Source organism: Pristiophorus japonicus, chromosome 14 (assembly GCF_044704955.1).
Source record: "Pristiophorus japonicus isolate sPriJap1 chromosome 14, sPriJap1.hap1, whole genome shotgun sequence".
Lineage (NCBI taxonomy): Eukaryota > Metazoa > Chordata > Chondrichthyes > Pristiophoridae > Pristiophorus > Pristiophorus japonicus.
In genome coordinates this window covers 82992819-83012995 of record NC_091990.1, presented here as the reverse complement: position 1 = coordinate 83012995, position 20177 = coordinate 82992819, and the positions used below count along the sequence as shown (strand labels likewise).

At 45.0% G+C, this 20177-nt stretch overlaps 1 protein-coding gene across 9 annotated transcripts in view; it reads left to right on the top strand.

The window, feature by feature from the left end:
- LOC139279957 (low choriolytic enzyme-like) overlaps positions 1–20177 on the top strand; it is a 630591-nt gene that overhangs the window by 413016 nt on the left and 197398 nt on the right. For all 9 annotated transcript variants that reach the window (XM_070899317.1, XM_070899318.1, XM_070899312.1 and 6 more), the window contains one exon: positions 3505–3629. In XM_070899317.1, the coding sequence (XP_070755418.1) occupies positions 3505–3629 (125 nt within the window). The remainder of the gene's footprint in view (positions 1–3504; positions 3630–20177) is intronic.

Genomic DNA, 20177 nt, shown 5'->3' with positions numbered 1-20177 from the left:
CATTACTCTGAAGCCATTGGCAGCTTCCATTAGGAAGATGGCATTTCCTCACTTTCCCCATCTCGAATTGAACTTCCATTCTATCAGTAAGACCACCCATTACCATCTTCGTAATATCGCCCATCTCAACCCTTACCTCAACTTACCTGCTGCCAAAATCCTCGTCCATGTGTTTATCACCTCTAGACATAACAATTTCAATGCACTGCTGGCCGGCCTCCCTAGTTCTACCCTCCATAAACTTGAAGTCATCCAAAACTCTACTGCATGCTAATTCGCACCAAGTCCCATTCGCCCATTTTCCCTGTACTTGCTGAACTAAATTGACTACAAGTTAAGCAACGCCTCAATTTTAAAATTCTCATCCTTGTTTTCAAATACCTCCATGGCCTCGCCCATCCTTATCACTGTAATCTCCTCCAGCTGAATAATTCCCCAAGATCTCTGTGCTCTGCCTATTCTGGCCTTTTGAACATCGACCCAACATCATCTTGTAAGGCTCGGTGTCTTTTTTTTATCACACTCCTGTGAAGCGTTTTGGGATATTTTATTACATTAAAGGGGCATATAAATATAAACTGTTGCTGTACATGCAAGGAATTGATGTTCGCAAAGCTGTGTAGTCCCAATGCAGGATACTGAGTTAGAGACTCCCATAACCAGCGTGCACTGTGAAGGATTAGTTGTGCAAGTATTGCTTTAAGAAGGTAGAATGTGGTAGTGCCCAGGGTGGCCAAGGAAGAAAAGAAGTGCTCAGTGTGTTATGTTTCCAGCCCTGGTGAGGTTGTTAAACTTTTTGTGGCGCTGTTCTGCCATCCTGGGGATGAGTGAGTTGGCAGTCAGTGCCAGTGCCAAAATCCTGCACAATGAAGTCTATTTTCCCTGTCATTATTGAACTTCTAAAAGTTGAAAGCAGAGACCAAAATTAACTCCCAAATCTATATGATCATGACATTCAGATTTATCTGGGGGCTGGCAGACACAATGGCAAGAGTGAAATTGAACAAGTTTGACAATGGCCTAATTCTTCTCTAAATTACCATCCGTTTTTGAGTGGTAAACCAAGGAAAATCCATTACAAAAATACTCACTCTTGAATTTTGGGACTTCATTAAGTAGGTAAAATGTGTGTATTTTCAATTGCTGTACCTTGGGTTCCATAGGGGACATTCCATATTGGTTGGCCCTCCTAAAGAAAGATTTGTATTTATATAGTGTCTTTCCTGATCGCAGGATGTCTCAAAGCATTTAAACAGACAATGAAGTAATTTTGACGTGTAGTCACTGTTTTAATGTAGGAAATGTGGCAGCCAATTTTCACATAGCAAGTGCCCACAAACAGCAATGTGATAATGACCAGATAATCTGCTTTTGTTAATGTTGATTGAGGTATAAATATTGGGAGGACACTGGGGATAACTCCCCTGCTCTTTGAAATAGTGCCATGGGATCTTTTATGTACACCTAAGAGGGCTGATGGGCCTCAGTTTAATGTCTCATTCAAAAGGCCCCACCTGTGACAGTGCAGTACTCCCACAGTATTGCACTGGAGCGTCAGCCTAGATTTTTGTGCTCGAGTCTCTAGAGTCTCTGGGATTAATCGCAAAACCTTCTGACTCCGAGCCGAGAGTGCTATTAACTGAGCCACGGCTGACACAAGCTGCACAGCCATGACCTGGTGAATGCACAATATACTTCAGACTGGCTTATGTGAGCAATGTCATTGGAAGCCCCCTGCAACACAACAGAGGCATAAAAATATAACACCATTGTGATCTCAACAAGTATGTGAACAGCCATGCTAGTACAAATGTATAGATGTAGGTCATCCCACAGCAGGGTCACACAACTCCAATACAACTTTCCTGCTGAACTAAAGGCGCTGCAAATATTTCTCTTTACTCATGAACAGCTGCTTATCTTGTTGGAGCTCTCCTATTCTGGGGCTGCCTAACCTCGCATACATTCAACAAAACTTCTTGCTCATCCTCCTCCTCCACAGAAGATAGTGGGCTCTCAAAAGAGGTCCCCATTATGATTGATTTTTGTACCCTGTCTACCAGCTTTCAATGATTTGTGTGTTGGACTCCCAAATCTCTTTGCCACGCTAGGATTCCTAGTTTCTCATTTCCCACATTACAACAGTGATTACACTCCAAACGTACTTCATTGGTTGTAAAGCGCTTAGGGACATCCAGTGGTCATGAAAGATGCTATCTAAAAGGTTACTAAACAAGATAAGGAATCATGGGATTGGAGGTAATAGCGTGCATAGAGGATAGGTTAACAGACAGAAAATAGAGCGTAGGGATAAACGGGTCTTTTTCAGGTTGGCAGGCTATAACTATTGGGGTACCGCAAGGATCAGTGCTGGGGCCTCAGCTATTTACAATCTATATTAATGACCTAGATGAAGGGACCGAGTGTAATGCATCCAAGTTTGCTGACGATGCAAAGCTAGATGAGACAGTAAGCTGTGAGGAGAACACAAAACGTCTGCAAAGTGATATAGACAGACTAAGTGAGTGGGCAGTTTGGTGGTAGATGGAATATAATGTGGGGAAATGTGAGGTTATTCATTTTGGTAGGAAGAATAGAAAATCAGAATATTTTTAAAATGGTGAGAAACTTTTAAATGTTGGTGTTCAGAGAGATTTAGGTGTCCTTGTGCAAGAAACACATGTAGGTACAGCAAGCAATAAGGAAGGCAAATGGCATGTTGCTCTTTATTGCAAGGGGGTTTGAGTATAAGAATAAGGAAGTCTTGCTACAATTGTACAGGGCTTAGTGAGACCACACCTGGAGTACAATGTACGGTTTTGGTCTCCTTATCTAAGGAAGGATATACTTGCCTGGGATGAAAGATTGTGTAGAATGGGCCTATACAATCTGGAATTTAGAAGAATGAAAAGTGATCTCATTGAAACATACAAGATTCTGAAGGGACTTGACAGGGTAGATGCTGAGAGGTTGTTTCCCCTGGAGTGTCTATAACTAGGGAGCACAGTCTCTGGATGAGGGGTAGGCCATTTAAGACAGATGAGGAGGAGTTTCTTCACTCAGAGGGTTGTGAATTTTTGGAATTCTCTGCCTCAGAAGGCTGTGGATGCTGAGTCTCTGAATATATTCAAGGCTGAGATAGATAGATTTTTGGAGTTTAGGGGGATCAAGGGATATGGAGATTGGGTGGGAAAGTGGAGTTGAGGTCGATGATCAGCTATGATCTTATTGAATGGCAGAGCAGGCTCGAGGGGCCGTATGGCCTATTCCTGCTCCTATTTCTTATGTTCTAAGTCTTTCTATATAAATGCAAGTCTTTCTTTAGAAAATACTCAGATGTATCTTTCTTGAGTCCATAATGAATGACCTCACATTTGCCCACATTGAACTCCATTTCCCATAGTTTTGTCCACTAACACCCAAAAATGAAAAATGTATCCATTGAGAATCAAACTAAAAACATAAACAGTGATATGTAAATAACTTTATTATTCTTTATTGCAGAACGGCTTTTACCAAAAATGGGCTTATTACTATGCTACCAATACCAGATCCAAATGTAGAACTTGGACAACGTCGAGGGCTTTCCACCAAAGATGTTCTTAAGATTAACAAATTGTATAACTGCGGTATGTATAAAATATATACCCATTAGAATAGATTTACTGTGGGGACTCCATAACTGGTGAAACTTCCATATTACGAACTATAAAGGTCTCTGAAATCAAGCAGAGTTGACCATACCCTATTTTACAAAGTCAGTTTACTTAAATAAATATTCAGAGCTCCCTGCAAGGGTCTAACTTTATGCAGGGAGCTTTGCTAAAGGGAGGGGGATCAAGAGAGAGAGAGAGAGAGAGAGAGAGGGAGGGCTATAGCTCAAATGTAATGGGATGCAGCCACATAAAGTGAAATATGTGAAGACATAAATTCTGTGAGCTTTTACAAAGGATGAAAATTAATTTAGAAGATTTTGCAAAGGCTGTCAACTCACTGTTTCAAGACTGGTGAAATGGATGTCCTGCTGCATAGGTAGGTGTGAAGAGAGTTGGCCTGTTGGCATTTAAGGATACTCTCCTCAGAGGGTGGCAATGCACTATGCCTCAGCAGGCGATGGACAGGTTCTTCATTGTGTACAGTACCTTTAAGATCTGGTTATAGATGAAGGAGATGTCAGCACGCTTGAAGGAATCTGACAAAGTAAGACTACCCAACAAAACCATGTATTCCGGAGATGTTCCAAGACTACATGCTTAAAAGTTTGCCTCTCAACCTGTTCTACATTTACTGTTTACCCAAACTTGATACAACTCTTTTCATTTTGGCTGAGCACAAAATTGAAAACACCAAGGGTTTCAGATGTCAAATCATTGTTACAACAATGCTGCTTATTGCATGTACTGATACCCTGGATGGCCTGCAGCATGGGAACATGACTGACACTAAGTAGTGCTCTTTCATCATGCAAGAGCTGAGGTTTTCTGATTGGTGTAAACCCATCAAAAATCAGATGGTGCACACATCACTCCTGTCGAACCCATAGTGCATTGACCCACGGACCTGGGAACATAAAGAAAGAAAGACTTGCAATTACATAGCGCCTTTCACAACCTCAGGATGTCCCAAAGTGTTTTACAGCGGATGAAGTACTTTTAAAGTATAATTACTGTTATAATGTAGGAAACGCAACAGCAAATTTGCACACATGAAACTCCCACAAAGAGCAATGTGATAATGACCTGATAATCTGTTTTATAAAGTGATGTAGAAAAATGTCCATAGCACTTCATGAGTGTTATAAAACAAAATTTTACACTGAGCATAATAAGGAAATAGGGCAAATGATGAAAAACTTGATCAAAGACGAAGGTTTTAAGAAGTGTCTTAAAGGAGGAAAGAGAGGCGGAGAGGTTTAGGGAGGTAATTCCAGAGCTTAGGGCCTAGGCAGCTGCAGGCACGGCCACCAAATGTTGAGCGATTAAAATCGAGGCTGCCCAAGAAGACAGAATTATAGGAGCGTATATATTTCAGAGGGTTGTGGGGGTGGAGGAGATTATAGATAGGGAGGGGCGAGGCCATGGAAGGATTTGAAAACATGGATGAGAATTTTTAAATTGAGGCGCTGATATCAAAGGTTGATATCAGCGCAGAGAGGAAAGAGCGGCAGAACCCAAGGGAACGAAGATAAATTTTGAGGATAAGTAATAAGGAAAGGATCTAAGAGCTAAGGTAAAGAACTAGAATAATTAAACTAGGTTTAAAAAAAGCATGAGATTTTCCATAGCGTCCATTCGGCTGAGGTAAATAACTCCTGGACACTCTGACATCACAGGACAGCAGGTTGGTGATTGGTTGGTAAGTAATAGATCTTTATACTCTCTCTAAGCTAAAGGAGTGGTTTAAATGAGGAACTAGGAACCTATAACTTTCTAATAAATTAATAATTTAACTATATAAATTAGTTTTTAAAAAATTGACAATAAATCAAGTGAATGAATTACATAAAACACTTTTTTGTTTATTAAATAAATAAAAACAAGGTCAGGTAGGGATGGTAGTAAACGAGCTGTGCCATATCTGCAGCATGTGGGAGTTTGTGAAGAGCACTGTGATCACAGGTAACCACATCTGCAGTAAGTGTCTGTAACTGTGGGTGCCGACATTGCAATGCATGACGGAGAGGGAGAGTTACCTGGACATTTTGATCCAGAAGGCAGTTAAGTTATGTAGTGGTTTAGAGTTGATTAGTGGTCAGGGACAGGAGGATGTCACTACGAGTCAGGCAGGTAAGGGGACCCTAGATACAGTGATGGAAGGATCCTCAGCCTTTGCCCTTGTCTTACTACTGGTGTGGATGAGAACAAAGACTGTAGGGAGGATTGCAAATTGAACACGAAACACTATGGTAGAGGAGGCTATTCAAGTAGAGGTGTGAAAAAGAATGTGGGGATAGTAGTCAGGTGGATAGGTACTGTTCTCTGCTGCCGCGACCAAGTATCCCGAAGGCAGTGTTGCCTGCCCAGTACCAGGATTAAGGACATCACCTTGTGGCTGGAGAAGAACTTGGAGCAGGAGGGGGAGGATCCAGTTGTTGTGATCAACGTAGGAACCAACACCATAGGTGGAACTAGGAATGAGGTTCTGCTGTAGGAGTTTGAGGAGCTACGGTACAAATTAAAAAGCAAAACCCTAAATATTACGGCTAAGCCATGTGCAAATTGGCATGGGGACAAACAGATTGGAGGTTTAAATATGTGGCAGAAAGAGTGGGTGCAGGAGGCAATTCAAGGACCATTGTCCCAGTACTGGGGAAAGAGGCAGCAGTTCCGTTCTGATGGAGTCTATTAAAACGGGGCTAGGACCAGTGTCCTGGTGAATCGAATTACTAGGGCAGTAGATAGGGCTTTAAACTAATAAGGGGGAGCGGGGGGGTGGCAGTTCATGTAAGGGTAAATTTATGTCTGAAGAGAAAAGTCAAGGCTGTAGAGCAGAGGAGCCATTTGGATAAAATCAAAGGGGGGGAAATTCGTGTCGTTTGCGCCTCTCATTAATGCCCCCGGGGGGACTAACAGACCACGAATAACTTTTTACCTGGATGCGGCGCTGTTAGCGCTAATGGGTTTAGTGGCACCGGTAATCAGTAGTGCTCCGTTCCGCTGCACCGGGTCATCACCGTATGCAGCGACCCTTTTTCACCCAGGATCGAAAATTTGGTATCTCCCATTCAAACTGCGCTGGTTGATGCCAGTGTCCACTTCAGAGGGTGCGCACCGGACTGTAAGCCGCTCACGGGCGATACTTAAAGGGGAGGTGTCTGCCATTATCATTAAATATCGGAGGATTTTTTTGCAGCACCCCATTGGTGCTTCAACCGCGGGGCCCGTGCCGCGATCTTGCAGCCCAGCACTCCGCTTGAGTGTTGGGCTGATGCCACGGCATCCCACTACCCGGTAGTCCAGGTAAAGACCTGCAGAGTCATCAGCTTGGCCCTCCCCTTTAATGAAGGGATGGGCCAAAATAACGCTCTCCCTGTGGAGCATGTTATTTTGTGCTCCACTGGCTCTCTGAGGCGGTAACCCCAATATCACGAGCGGGACAGGACTTCCGCGCCTGGCGCAGGAACTCCCACCTCGCTCCTGTTACCACTCCCAAATGGGGTGCTATGCAATTGCGCCCCAAAGTATGTAAGGAAGGGACTGAGTTTAACTGGTAATTGGGCATTAGCCACTAAGCCACATCCAGGTAAAATAGTTGAAAGTTAAATTAAAGGCGTTGTATCGGAATGCACCAAGCGTTTGTAACAAGATAGATGAATTAAAGGCACAAATAGAGATAAATGGACCGAATGGCCTACTCCTGCACCTATTTTCTATGTTTCTTTGATCTAGTAACCATTACTGAGATGTGTTTGCAGGTTGACCAAGTTTGGGAACAGTTTGAAAAGATAAGCGAAATGAAAGAAAGAGATAAAGACAATAGTGAGAAAGGATGTTGACGCAGGAAATCAGGATGTTGAATCAGTATGGGCGGAGCGAAGAAATAACAAAGGGGCAAAAACACTGGTGGGAGTTGATTATACTCCCTGTACCCTGTCTAACACTATAAGTAGATTAAACACCAGGAAATTAGAGGAGTATATAAAAGAATAATAAGCCTAAGGATTTTAAAAATCAGCAAAGGATGACCAAGAAATTGATAGAGGGAGAAAATAGAAGAAATATAAAAACACTTAACAGCTTCCAAGAGTAGGTGAAAAGGAAGAGATTTTCAAAATTAAGCATTGGTGCCTTAGAGGCAGAAATAGGACAAATTATAATGGGGAATAAGGACAAGGCAGAGACTCAACAAATGATTGTATAAGAAGACAGAAAAAAATAGTAGGGAAGTAAGGGTCAACTAAGAGTGAAGAGCTTAAAGTAATTAAAGTAGTAAAGAGCATGGGCCCACTTACGCCAAAATTCCTCCTCGGGTTCCGCCCAGTGCCAGTTTCGATCAGGTCTGGAGCGGATGGGAAGGGAGAGCCGCCAGGAACCACCCGCTGCTGTCAGCGGATGGCCGAGTGGCGTAAGTGGACTCCCGCCCGCCAAGATGCCAGATTGGTGCGGGCAGGAATTGGCACCAGAACGGGGGTGAACCACTGCGAGGAGGCTTTGGAAGAATGCATCATGGAGACCCAGGGCCTGGACTTTGAGGAAGAGCTGTGATCCCTGAAGCCCTCCCCACCCTGAGTGGTCACCTTCCACTAGCTCTTCGGTAGCTGGATGGTGAGGAGGCGATGGACCAGCAGCTAGTGGAAAGGACCATGGATCAGTCAGGAAAAGGGCATACCATATGGACAACACTTTGAACAGCAGCGTGACCTAAGACAAAGATTTACACAGAGGCACTTGAGTCATTGCCCCTTGCAATCATGTTCTTGGATCTGGTATGCCCTGGCCAGGCACACTAACACAATGTGTGCTGGACCCTCACTATCTTCAGCCACCTTCACTGTACAGCCAGGTATACAGTGCAGCATAAAGAGCAGCGCCCTCCTAACACAAACAACGATATTAGTTGCAACCATGCCCAGTTACTTGTGTGGTATGGTCTTTTTTTTTCTCCACTGCTCAGTTGATGACATTGAGCCTGAAATATAGGTTGAAAAAAGTCTCATTCTCAAGCAAGGTCTTCTTCAGGCAACACTGAAGAACTACAAAAAGTAACAGGAAAAGCTGAGTGGTTAACCAATACTGCTGGGTGAGTTTAAACTAATTTTGTGGGGGAAGGGGAACAGAAAATAGCATAGAGGAGCAGAAATGAGATCAGAGGACAGAGAGATATACATAGCAGTAAATTTAGAAACATCCCAAAAACTGCAGGGACCAGATTGAGGAAAATAGCAAGTGACAAAGGAGATATTAAATTATGTGTACGTCAATGTCCATAGTGTAACTAATGAGGTTGGTGAGCTACAGGCACAAATTGCTACACGGGATTATGACGAGGTTGCATTAATAGAGATATGGTTTAAACAAGGACCGAAATGGAATCTTAATATTCCTGGTTACCAAGTATTCAGGAATTATAAAGAAGGAAAAAGAGGAGCTGGTGTGGCAGTATTGATTAAGAATGATGTTCTAGTTCTAAATAGAAAGGATTTATTATACGGTTCTAAGACTGAGGGGCCGAAATTTAGGGTCTCAAAGAGACCCGTTAATGCCTGTTTGCGGCGGTCATTCCTAAAAATCGAAAGGCCAGCGCTCTGGGGTCAATAGGCCCGATCTAAATTCAGGTCAGGGATTTTTCAGCCTCCATCCCATCCTGCCCAAGTAGATGCACCGCCAAATTAAAATAAAATAAATACTTACCTATCGATGTTCAGCTCGATCCGTCGATCCCCCAATACGCGGTGCCCAGGCAAGTTTTTCTGCCTATGCACCCTCTGAAGACTGTGTACAGCCTCCAAGGGGAGAGTCCACTGCCACAGCCGTAACGCAAAACTTTTTGCCGGCTGACTTGCTGATGCACCTGAATTTCGGACCCTAAATCTATTTGGCTTGAATTGAGGAACAGAGGGGGATTTTTTTTTTTATAAAGCTCCAAACAGTGAGAAGGAGATAGATGAGCAAATTTTGTCAGCAAATTTCAAAGGTGTGTAACAAAAATAGAGCATTAATATTAGGAGACTTTAATTACCCTAATATCGACTGGGAAAAACATTGTGCTAAGGATAAGGAAGGAGAAGAATTTCTGATATGTGTACTGGAGAACTTTCTCGAGCAATATGTCTGCAGTCCAACAAGGAAGTAAGCAGTGCTGGATCTGGTTCTGGAAATTATGTAGGTCAAGTGCTACAGTTAGAAATCATCTAGCTAACAGTGACCATAATGTAATAACCATTTCAAACAAAAGAAAGCTCAACCATCTACCCCTGACATTTGTTGATGTCACCATCTTGAGGATGTAACGAGCAAGACAGTGCTTCGATGCTGGGGATGTTGGCCTGATCGAGGACGTTAACATTGGTGCGTCTGTCCTCCCAGGGGATTTGCAGGATCTTACGGAGACATCATTGGTGGTATTTCTACAGTGATTTGAGGTGTCTACTGTACATGAAGGAGGGCGTGTATTTCTACAGCCCTGTAGACCATGAGCTTGGTGGTAGATTTGAGGGCCTGATCTTCAAACACTCTTCCTCAGGCAGCCGAAGGCTGCGCTGGCGCACTGGAGGCAGTGTTCAACCTCGTCGTTAATGTCTACCTTTGCTGATAATAGGCTTGCGAGGTATGGAAAGTGGTCCACGTTGTCCAGGGCCGCGCCGTGGATCTCGATGATTGGGAGGCAATGTTGTGTGGCGGGGTCAGGTTGGTGGAGGACCTTTGTCTTATGGATATTTAGTGTAAGGCCCATGCTTTCATACGTCTCAGTGAAGATGTTGACTGACTACACTCGACCAGCTCCGTTGAGCAGGCTACATTGTTCGCATGCCTAACACAAGACTGCCAAAGCAAGCGCTCTATTCAGAACTCCTACACACAAAGCAATCCCCAGGTGGGCAGAGGAAACTCTTCAAGGACACCCTCAAAGCCTCCTTGATAAAATGCAACATCCCCACCGATACCTGGGAGTCTCTGGCCAAAGACCACCCGAAGTGGAGGAAGTCCATCCGGAAGGGCGCTGAGCACCTTACCGAGAGCATGCAGAAAACAAGTGCCGGCAGCGGAAGGAGCATGTGGCAAACCAGTCACACCCACCCTTTCCTTCAACAACTGTCTGTCCCATCTGTGACAGAGACTGTAATTCCCATATTGGATTGTTCAGTCACTTAAGAATTCACTTTTAGAGTGGAAGCAAGTCCTCCTCGATTTTGAGGGACTGCCTATGATGATGATGTAACAAGCAGGGTGAATAAAGGGGAACCAGTAGATGTAGTGTATTTGGATTTGCAGAAAGCATTCGATAAGGTACCACATATAAGGTTACTGTAAGATAAGAGCTCACAGGGTTGGAGGTAATATATTAACATGGATAGAGGATTGGCTAACTGACAGAAAACAGGGATAAATAGTCGATTTTCAGGTTGGGAAACTAACTAGTGGGGTGCCACAGGGATCCGTGCTGGGGCCTCGACTATTTACAATCTATATTAATGATTTGGATGAAGGGACCAAATGTAATGTAGCCAAATTTGCTGATGATAGGTAGGAAAGCAAGTTATGAGGAGGACGCAAAGAATCTGCAAAGGGATATAGATAGGTTAAATGAGGAGGCAAAAATTTGGCAGATGGGAAAATGTGAGATTATCCACTTTGGTAGGAAAAATAAAAAAGCAAATTATTGGCTTAGAGGGATCGGGGGGTCCTTGTACATGAAGCACAAAAAAATTGTATGCAGGTACAGCAAGTAATTAGGAAGGCAAATGGAATTTTGGCTTTTATTGCAAGGGGGATGGAGTATAAAAGTAGGGAAGTCCTGGTACAACTGTAGAACGGGTTGGTAAGACAACACCTGGAGAAACATAGAAATTTACAGCGCAGAAAGGAGGCCATTTTGGGCCATCGTGTCCACGCCGACCGACAAAGAGCCACACGGCCCTTGGTCAGCAGCCCTAAAGCTTACATATAAACCTATGAACAATGATGGAAAGGCAAAGAGCACCCAGCCCAACCAGTCCACTTCACCACAACTGCGACACCCCTTATGCTAAAACATTCTACACTCCACCCCAACCAGAGCCATATGATCTCCTGGGAGAGGCAAAAAACAGATTAAAAACCCAGGCCAATTTAGGGAGAAGAAATATGGGAGAATTCCTCTCCGACCCATCCAGGCTACCGAAACTAGTCCAGGAGATCAACCTGGCCGTATTCTATTCCCTGCAGTACTTACCATTATAGCTGCGCCGTACAACAAAACGTCATCCAGTCTAATTCCAATTACCAGCTCTAGGTCCATAACGTTGTAGGTTACTGCACTTTAAGTGCCCATCCAACCATCTCTTAAAAGTGGTGAGGGTTTCTGCATCCATCACTCTTCCAGGCAGCGAGTTCCAGAACCCCACAACCTCTGCGTAAAAAAGCCCCCCTCAAATCCCCTCTAAACCTTCCACCAACCACCTTAATTCTATGTCCCCTCGTAATAGACCCCTCCACCAATGGAAATAGACCCTTACTATCCACTATGTCCAGGCCCCTCAATATTTTGTACACCTCAAAGAGGTCTCCTCTCAACCTCATCTGTTCCAATGAGAACAAACCCAGCCTGTCCTCATAACTAAGTTTCTCCATTCCAGGCAACATCATAGTAAATCTCCTCTGCACCCTCTCCAGTGCAATCACATCCTTCCTATAATACAGTGACCAGAACTGCACGCAATACTCCAGCTGTGGCTAACCAAAGTATGATACAATTTAAGCATAATCTCCCTGCTCTTATATTCTATGCCTCAGCTAATAAAGGCAAGCATTCTGTATGCCTTCTTAACCATCTTATCCACCTGGCCTGCTACTTTCAGGGATCTGTGGACAAGCACTCCAAGGTCCCTTTGTTCATCTACACTATTAAGTGGCCTACCGCTCAATGTGTACACCATTTCCTTATTAGCCCTCCCAAAGTGCTTTTCATCTGATCCGTTGTTCGTCATTCTGTGGATTCTGTAATCCCGTAACCCGTCGCCACTGTAAAGTCCTGTCCCCTCAGTACAGATTCACACGAGGCATGTAGTGAAGTCAAGGTCACTCTGGACCTGCACCTTTATTTCACAGCTCTGGAATGCTGCACTTTCCTGAGACCTGTCCTTATATACCTGTCTCTTGCAAGTGCACCCCTGGTGGTAAGGTATACTGGTGGTTACAGGTCATATCTTATTACAGTCATGTATAGCATGTTGGGATACAGTTATATATAATAATGTAAGATACATGACATCACCCTCCCCCAAGGTCTTATTGTCTTTATAGGTTCAGTCTCTCAGGTGGTCTACGCTCTCGCGTGGAGCGTCTGAGTTGTGGTTCAGTTGTTTGCCTTGGTATCTGTTTTTCTTTGGCTGTGGTTGCTGGTATCTCGCCTGGGCTGTCTGTTTCGATTGGTGTGATTGTTGTTGACTCGCCTGGGCTGTCTGTTTGGATTGCCCTTTCCTCAGGTTGTTCCCTCTGTCTGTCCACCAGGTGTGGTGCGAGTTCCACATTGTAGTCTGCCTCTGGTTCCGCAGTGTTGTTGGTAAATCTGCTTTTGACTTCGTCTACATGCCTCGGGCAGGTTTGGCCATTGTCCATTTGTACTACCAGTAGCCTGTTTCCTTCCTTGCCCGTTACTGTCCCTGCAAGCCATTTGGGACCCCTGCCATAGTTTAGTACAAACCCTTTTTCCCCATCTCATTCCATCTCCCCCTCGAATTTCTGTCATGGTACTCAGTCAGCTTACGGCGCTTTGCCTCAACGATTTTGTGTCTGGGAGGATTAATGAGAGCCTTGTTTTTAAAATCCTTTTCATCAACAGTTGCGCGGGGTGAGGGGGATCCCAGTCAATCAGTGCGGACGAGATCTGTATGCCAGCAACAGTCGCGACAGGCGACCCTGCAGCGTGGGACCTTGGATTTTAAGCATGCCTTGTTGAATGATTTGCACTGCTCTCTCCGCTTAGCCGTTGGAGGCCGGCTTGAACGGTGCCGTCTTGACGTGATTTATGCCGTGGTCAATTATAAAGTCTTGGAATTCTACGCTGGTGAAGCACGGACCATTGTCATTGACCAATATGTCAGGGATTCCGTGCGTTGCAAACATGGTTGTGAGGCTCTCCACAGTGTTGAAGGTTGTGCTCGAGTTTAAAATGGTGCATTCGATCCACTTTGAAAATACATCTACAACTACGAGGAACATTTTGCCCATGAATGGGCCCGCATAGTCTACGTGCACCCGCGACCACGGTTTGGTAGGCCAGCGCCAGGGGCTCAGTAGAGCCTCCCTGGTGGCATTGCTGAGTTGGGCACAAATGGTGCACCTTCAGACGCAGAGCTCCAAGTCCGCGTCAATACCAGGCCACCAGACGTGGGATCTGGCTATGGCCTTCATGAGAATGATCCCCGTGGTGCTCATGGTGGAGCTCCCAGACAAATGCCTCTCTGCCTTGCAGAGGCATGACTACTCGGCTGCCCCACATCAGGCAGTCCGCTTGTAGTGATAGCTCATGCATGCGCGTCTGAAAGGGTTTTAATTCCTCGGGGCAGGCATCGCGAGCCTCTGCCCAGTCACCAGTTAGGACTCATCTTTTTACTAAGGATAACGTGGGGTCGCTGGCCGTCCAGGCTCTGATTTGGCGAGCCATCATGGGCGAACCTGTGGACTCAAAGGCATTGATTGCCATGACTATCTCACAGTCCTGTTCGTCGGACCCTTCCGTGGTCGCCAGGGGTAGCCTGCTGAGCGCGTCAGCACAGTTGTCTGTGCCTGGTCTGTGCTTTATGGTATAGTCGGAGGACTCCAGCATGAGTGCCCAGCGTTGAATTCGCGCTGAGGCGTTGCCGTTTATTGCCTTGTTCTCGGATAGGAGGGACGTGAGAAGCTTGTGGTCGGTTTCGAACGTGAACTTGGCCCCGAAAAGGTATTGATGCATCTTTTTGACACCATATACGTACGCAAGCGCCTCCTTCTCTACCATTCCGTACCCGCGCTCCGCCCGTGAAAGTGACCTGGAGGCATAAGCTATGGGTTGTAATTTGCCCGCACTATTGACATGTTGCAAAACGCACCCGACCCCATACGCTGACGCAACGCATGTGAGAACTAGCTTTTTACCTCGATCAAAGAAAGTCAAAACACTGTTGGAACACAGAAGGTCGCGTGCCAGATTGAAGGCGCATTCCTGGGCGTCCCCCCAAAACCAATCGCACCCCTTCCTGAGTAGCACGTGGAGAGGCTCCAGCAGCGTGCTTAAGTTCTGCATAAAGTTCCCAAAGTAATTGAGTAGCCCGAGAAAGGCGCACAGTTCTGAGACATTCTGGGGCTTGGGTGCCAAGCGAATTGCTTCTGTTTTGGACTCTGTTGGGTGGATTCCATCAGCGGCAATCCTTCTGCCCAAAAATTCAACCTCGGGTGCGAGAAACAGGCACTTGGATTTCTTGACTCGTAGGCCTACCCGATCCAACCGCTTTAGTACTTCCTCCAAATTACGGAGATGGGAGTCGGTGTTCCTGCCCGTGATAAGTATGTCGTCTTGAAATACAACCATCCCTGGGATGGACTTGAGCAGACTCTCCATGTTGCGCTGGAATATGGCAGCTGCCGACCTGATGCCGAATGGGCATCGATTGAACATGAAAAGGCCTCGATGTGTGTTGATGGTGGTGAGTAGCTTGTGTTCCTCGGTCAATTCTTGCGTCATATATGCAGATGTGAGGTCTAATTTTGAGAAAAGTTTACCTCCAGCCAATGTGGCAAATAAGTTCTCCGTTCTGGGCAGCGGGTACTGGTCTTTAGGGAGACTCTGTTTATGGTAGATTTGTAGTCCCCACAGATTCGTACGGATCCATCAGGCTTCATGACTGGGACAATGGGACTTGCCCAGTCGCTAAGTTCCACAGGTGATATAATGCCTTCCCGCAGAAGCCTGTCTAATTTGTGTTCAATCTTTTCCCTCATCATATAGGGTACAGCTCTGGCCTTGTGATGGACCGGTCTAGCATCCTGTGTGATGTAGATTTTGACTTTGGCCCCTTTGAAAGTGCCCACACCTGGCTGAAAGAGATGTTCAAATCGCTTTATTACTGTTGAGCAGGAGTCCGTTCCTCTAATGACATGGCATGGACATCATCCCGTTTCCAGTTCAGTTTTGCCAGCCAGCTTCTCCCCAACAGTGCTGAGGGATCTCCGGGGACAATCCACAGGGAAAGTCGGTTCACTGTCCCTTTGTGTGTGACAGAGAGCATGGCGCTGCCGAGGACTGGTACGATTTCTTTGGTATAGGTCCTTAGTTTGGTGTCGACCCTTGTGAGTTTTGGTCTGTCTCTTTTATGCGGCCACTGTTGTTCAAATTGTTGAGCGCCCATGAGAGATTGACTCGCTCCCGTATCCAGCTCCATGTTGACAGATATTCCGTTGAGTAGGACCCTCATCATTATAGGAAGCGTCCTGTTGTAAGAGCAGCGGCCATTGATCGTGTTGACCCGCTGTACATCGGTGTCCCAGGTACTGTCCCCACCATCTTCTGGTCCGCTTTCCGACCCATCCGATTCGTCTACCAGCCGAGCTGCCGTTTTTTTGCACATGCGGGCCAAATGCCCTGTATTTTCACAATTTCTGCAAACAGCCTGCTGAAATCGACATCCCCTTGACGAGTGCCCACCCCCACACCACCAGTACAGACCTGTTCCATTGATCAACGTGTTCCCAAAGAATGAGCTGCGTCTGGCTGATCTCTCTTGAGCTTCTCTCAGTTTGTAGTTGATTGCTCGCATTGTGGGTTGATGAGGTGTGAACAGCCATTCCTGTGGCCCTTGATGGCTTCTGCCTACTGTCGAGAGCCTGTTCTCCCAGTTTTGTCTGTGTGTGGGGGTAGCAGCTTGTTTAGTGCTGTGAACTTCTTGTCCCGATATTTCGTTAATTATCATACCTGCATTGTAAATCAACCTCGTTTCTTCTTCCCCTGCCAAGAATGTCTGTGCAACCAGTGCTGCTGCCTCTAAGGTCAGGTTCTTGGTCTCTGTGAGCTTTCGGAATATGCCTGTGTGGCCTATTCCTTCAATGAAAAAGTCTCTCATCATTCCTCTCCTCAGTTCATCGGAGAACTCACATAAACTAGCCAACCTCCGAAGTTCCGCCACGAAGTCGGGTATGCTCTGGCCCACACAGCGTCTGTAGTTGTAGAACCTGTGTCTGGCCATGTGTAGGCTGCTCGCTGGCTTCAGGTGGTCTCTTACCAGTGTGCTCAATTCTTCAAACAACTTGCTTGATGGTTTCTTGGGTTCCAACAGATCCTTCATTAAAGCGTATGTTTTCGAGCCACAGCTGGTCAAGAGATGGGCTCTTCTCTTGTCTGTCTTATCATCGCCTAACCAGTCTTTGGTTACAAAGCTTTGCTGGAGCCTTTCTATAAAGTCCTCCCAATTGTCTCCCGCATTGTACTTTTCATCTGATCCGTTGTTCGCCATTCTGTGGATTCTGTAATCCTGTAACTCGTCGCCACTGTAAAGTCCTGTCCCCTCAGTACAGATTAACACGAGGCATGTAGTTAAGTCAAGGTCACTCTGGACCTGCACCTTTATTTCACAGCTCTGGAATGCTGCACTTGCCTGAGACCTCGCTTTATATACCTGACTCTTGCAAGAGCACCCCTGGTGGTAAGGTATGCTGGTGGTTACAGGTCATATCTTATTACAGTCATGTATAGCATGTTAGGATACAGTTATATATAATAATGTAAGATACATGACAGTATTCACTGGAGTTTAGAAAGATGAGAGTTGATCTCATAGAAACATATAAAATTCTGACGGGACTGGACAGGTTAGATGCAGGAAGAATGATCCCGATGTTGGGCAAGTCCAGAACCAGGGGACATAATCTTAGGATAAGTGGTCGGCCATTTAGGACTGAGATGAGGAGGAACTTCTTCACTCAGAGAGTTGTTAACCTGTGGAATTCCCTACCGCAGAGAGTTGTTGATGCCAGTTCATTGGATATATTGAAGAGGGAGTTAGATATGGCCCTTGCGGCTAAAGGGATCAAGGGGTATGAAGAGAAAGCAGGAACGGGGTAATGAAGTAATGATCAGCCATGATCTTATTGAAAGGCGGTGCAGGCTCGAAGGGCCGGATGGCCTACTCCTGCACCTATTTTCTATGTTTCTATGTTTCAGGCGGGCTCCACTTAGATCATGCTGCAACTCGGGTCCTGGCGAATCAAATAACTAAAGCTGTAGAGAGGGCTTTAAACTAATTAGTGGAGGTGAGGATTCAGGTGAGCAAAAATTCAAAAAGTCAATAAATAAGGAGAAGGTAATAGAGCAGTGTAGCACTGGGGGAAATGAAAACCAGATCTTGCCAGGAATGGACAGAATGTATAAACATGAAGGTGAATCAGAAAGAGGGGTCAAAGCAGGAAAAAATGGTATAAAAACAAATTTAAAAGCTCTTTATCTGAATGCACGCAGCATTCGTAACAAAATAGATCAGTTGACTGCTCAAATAGATACAAATTGGTATGATCTGATAGCCATTACATAGACGTGGTTGCAAGGTGACCAGGACTGGGCACTAAATATTCTGGGGTATTTGACAATTTAGAAGGACAGACAGAAAGGAAAAGGTGGTGGGGTAGCACTGTTAATAAAGGATGAGATCAGTGCGTTAGTGAGAAGCGATATTGGCCTGGTAATCCCGGAATACGTACGGACCTGGCGATGCCTCGCAAAAGCCGGGTTTTGGCGTGCAACGCGCATGCGCCGAAAACCGGCTTTTCCAATCTTTCAAGATATCTCTTGACAGATCCTCCGCATCCCTGGGAGAAGGACATCCGCGCGGGCAAGATTGGGCTAATTGGCCATCTCTTACTCAGCAGATGTCCTTCAAACCTTTACGCCTGGTAAAAGCAGGCGCATGGCCTAATGTTACCAGTATACGAGTTTTAAAACATTTAAAAATAAAATTTAAATACCCATTTTTATTGTAAAAACCCTGTCCACTAAGTTTATTTTAACCCTACTAAAACACATTAAAAAAAAATCCCCAAAATATATATTTTTTCTAAAACATTTAGTTAACTTTAATTTCAATTAATTTTAAATATGTGTGTTTTTTTTATTTATTATGTTGTGTTTGGGTGTTTTATGGGGTTATTCTCATTGATAGTAATGGGAACTCATAAATTCGGAGTTCCCATTCCTATCAATGAGAATACTGCTTCGTGATTGGTGGTCCAGGCCCATGTAACTCCAACTTCTCCGTCATATCTAGAAGGCGTGGACGTGTTGCGAAGCGCATGGAAATAAGGGTTCCGACCGGAATCCAAGGCGCCTCCGGCACCACCAGGTACATTCGTCAAAATATTTCAAGTCGTAAGCATCCGCTCGCAGAAAGCCTCCGACCGCATTTCTTGGTCATTGGCTCAGAAAACCAAGATGTTGAATCTGTTTGAGTGGAGATAAGGAATAATAAGGGGAAAAAGTCACTGGTAATGTAGTCAAGTTAGCTGATGATACAAAGATGGGTGGGAAAGCAAATTGTGAGGAGGACACAAAAAATCTGGAAAGGGATATAGACAGACTAAGTGCGTGGGAAAAATTTGGTAGTTGGAGTGGGAAAATGTGAGGGTATCCACTTTGGCAGTAAAAATTGAAAATCAAATTATAATTTAAATAGAGAAAAATTGCAAAGTGCTGCAGTACGGAGGGACCTGGGGGTCCTTGTGCATGAATCACAAAAAGTTAGTATGCACGTACAGCAAGTGATCAAGAAGGCAAATGGAATGTTGGCCTTTATTGCAAGGGGGATAGAATATAAAAGCAGAGAAGTCTTGCTAAACTGTACAGGGTATTGGTGAGGTCACACCTAGAGTAGTGTGTACAGTTTTGATCTCCGTATTTAAGGAAGCATATACTTGCATTGGAGGCTGTTCAGAGAAGGTTCACTAGGTTAATTCCGGAGATGAGGGGGTTGACTTATGAAGATAGGTTGAGGACGTTGGGCCTATAGTCATTGGAGTTCAGAACAATGAGAGGTGACCTTATCAAAACATATAAGATAATGGGGAGGCTTGACAAGGTGGATGCAGAGAGGATATTTCCACTCATAGTAACAAATTAGATGAGCTGTCGGCACAAATAGTTACAAATGGGTATGATCTGGTAGCCATAACAGAGATGTGGTTACAAGGTGACCAAGACTGGGAACTAACCACTCAGGGGTACTTGAAAATTGGGAAGGACAGACAGAAAGGAAAAGGAGGTGGGGTAGCTCTGTAAATAAAGCATGGAATCACTGCAATGGTGAGAAACGATATTGGCTCAAATGATCAGGGTGTTGAAACAGATTGGGTGGGGATAAGGAATAATAAAGGGAAAAAGTCACTGGCGGGTATAGTTTATAGGCCTCTAACAGTAGCAACTCTGTTGGTCGGAGCATAAACCAAGAAATAGTGGGGGCTTGTAAAAAGGGAACAACAATAATCATGGTTGATTTTATGCTCCATATTGATTGGATAAAT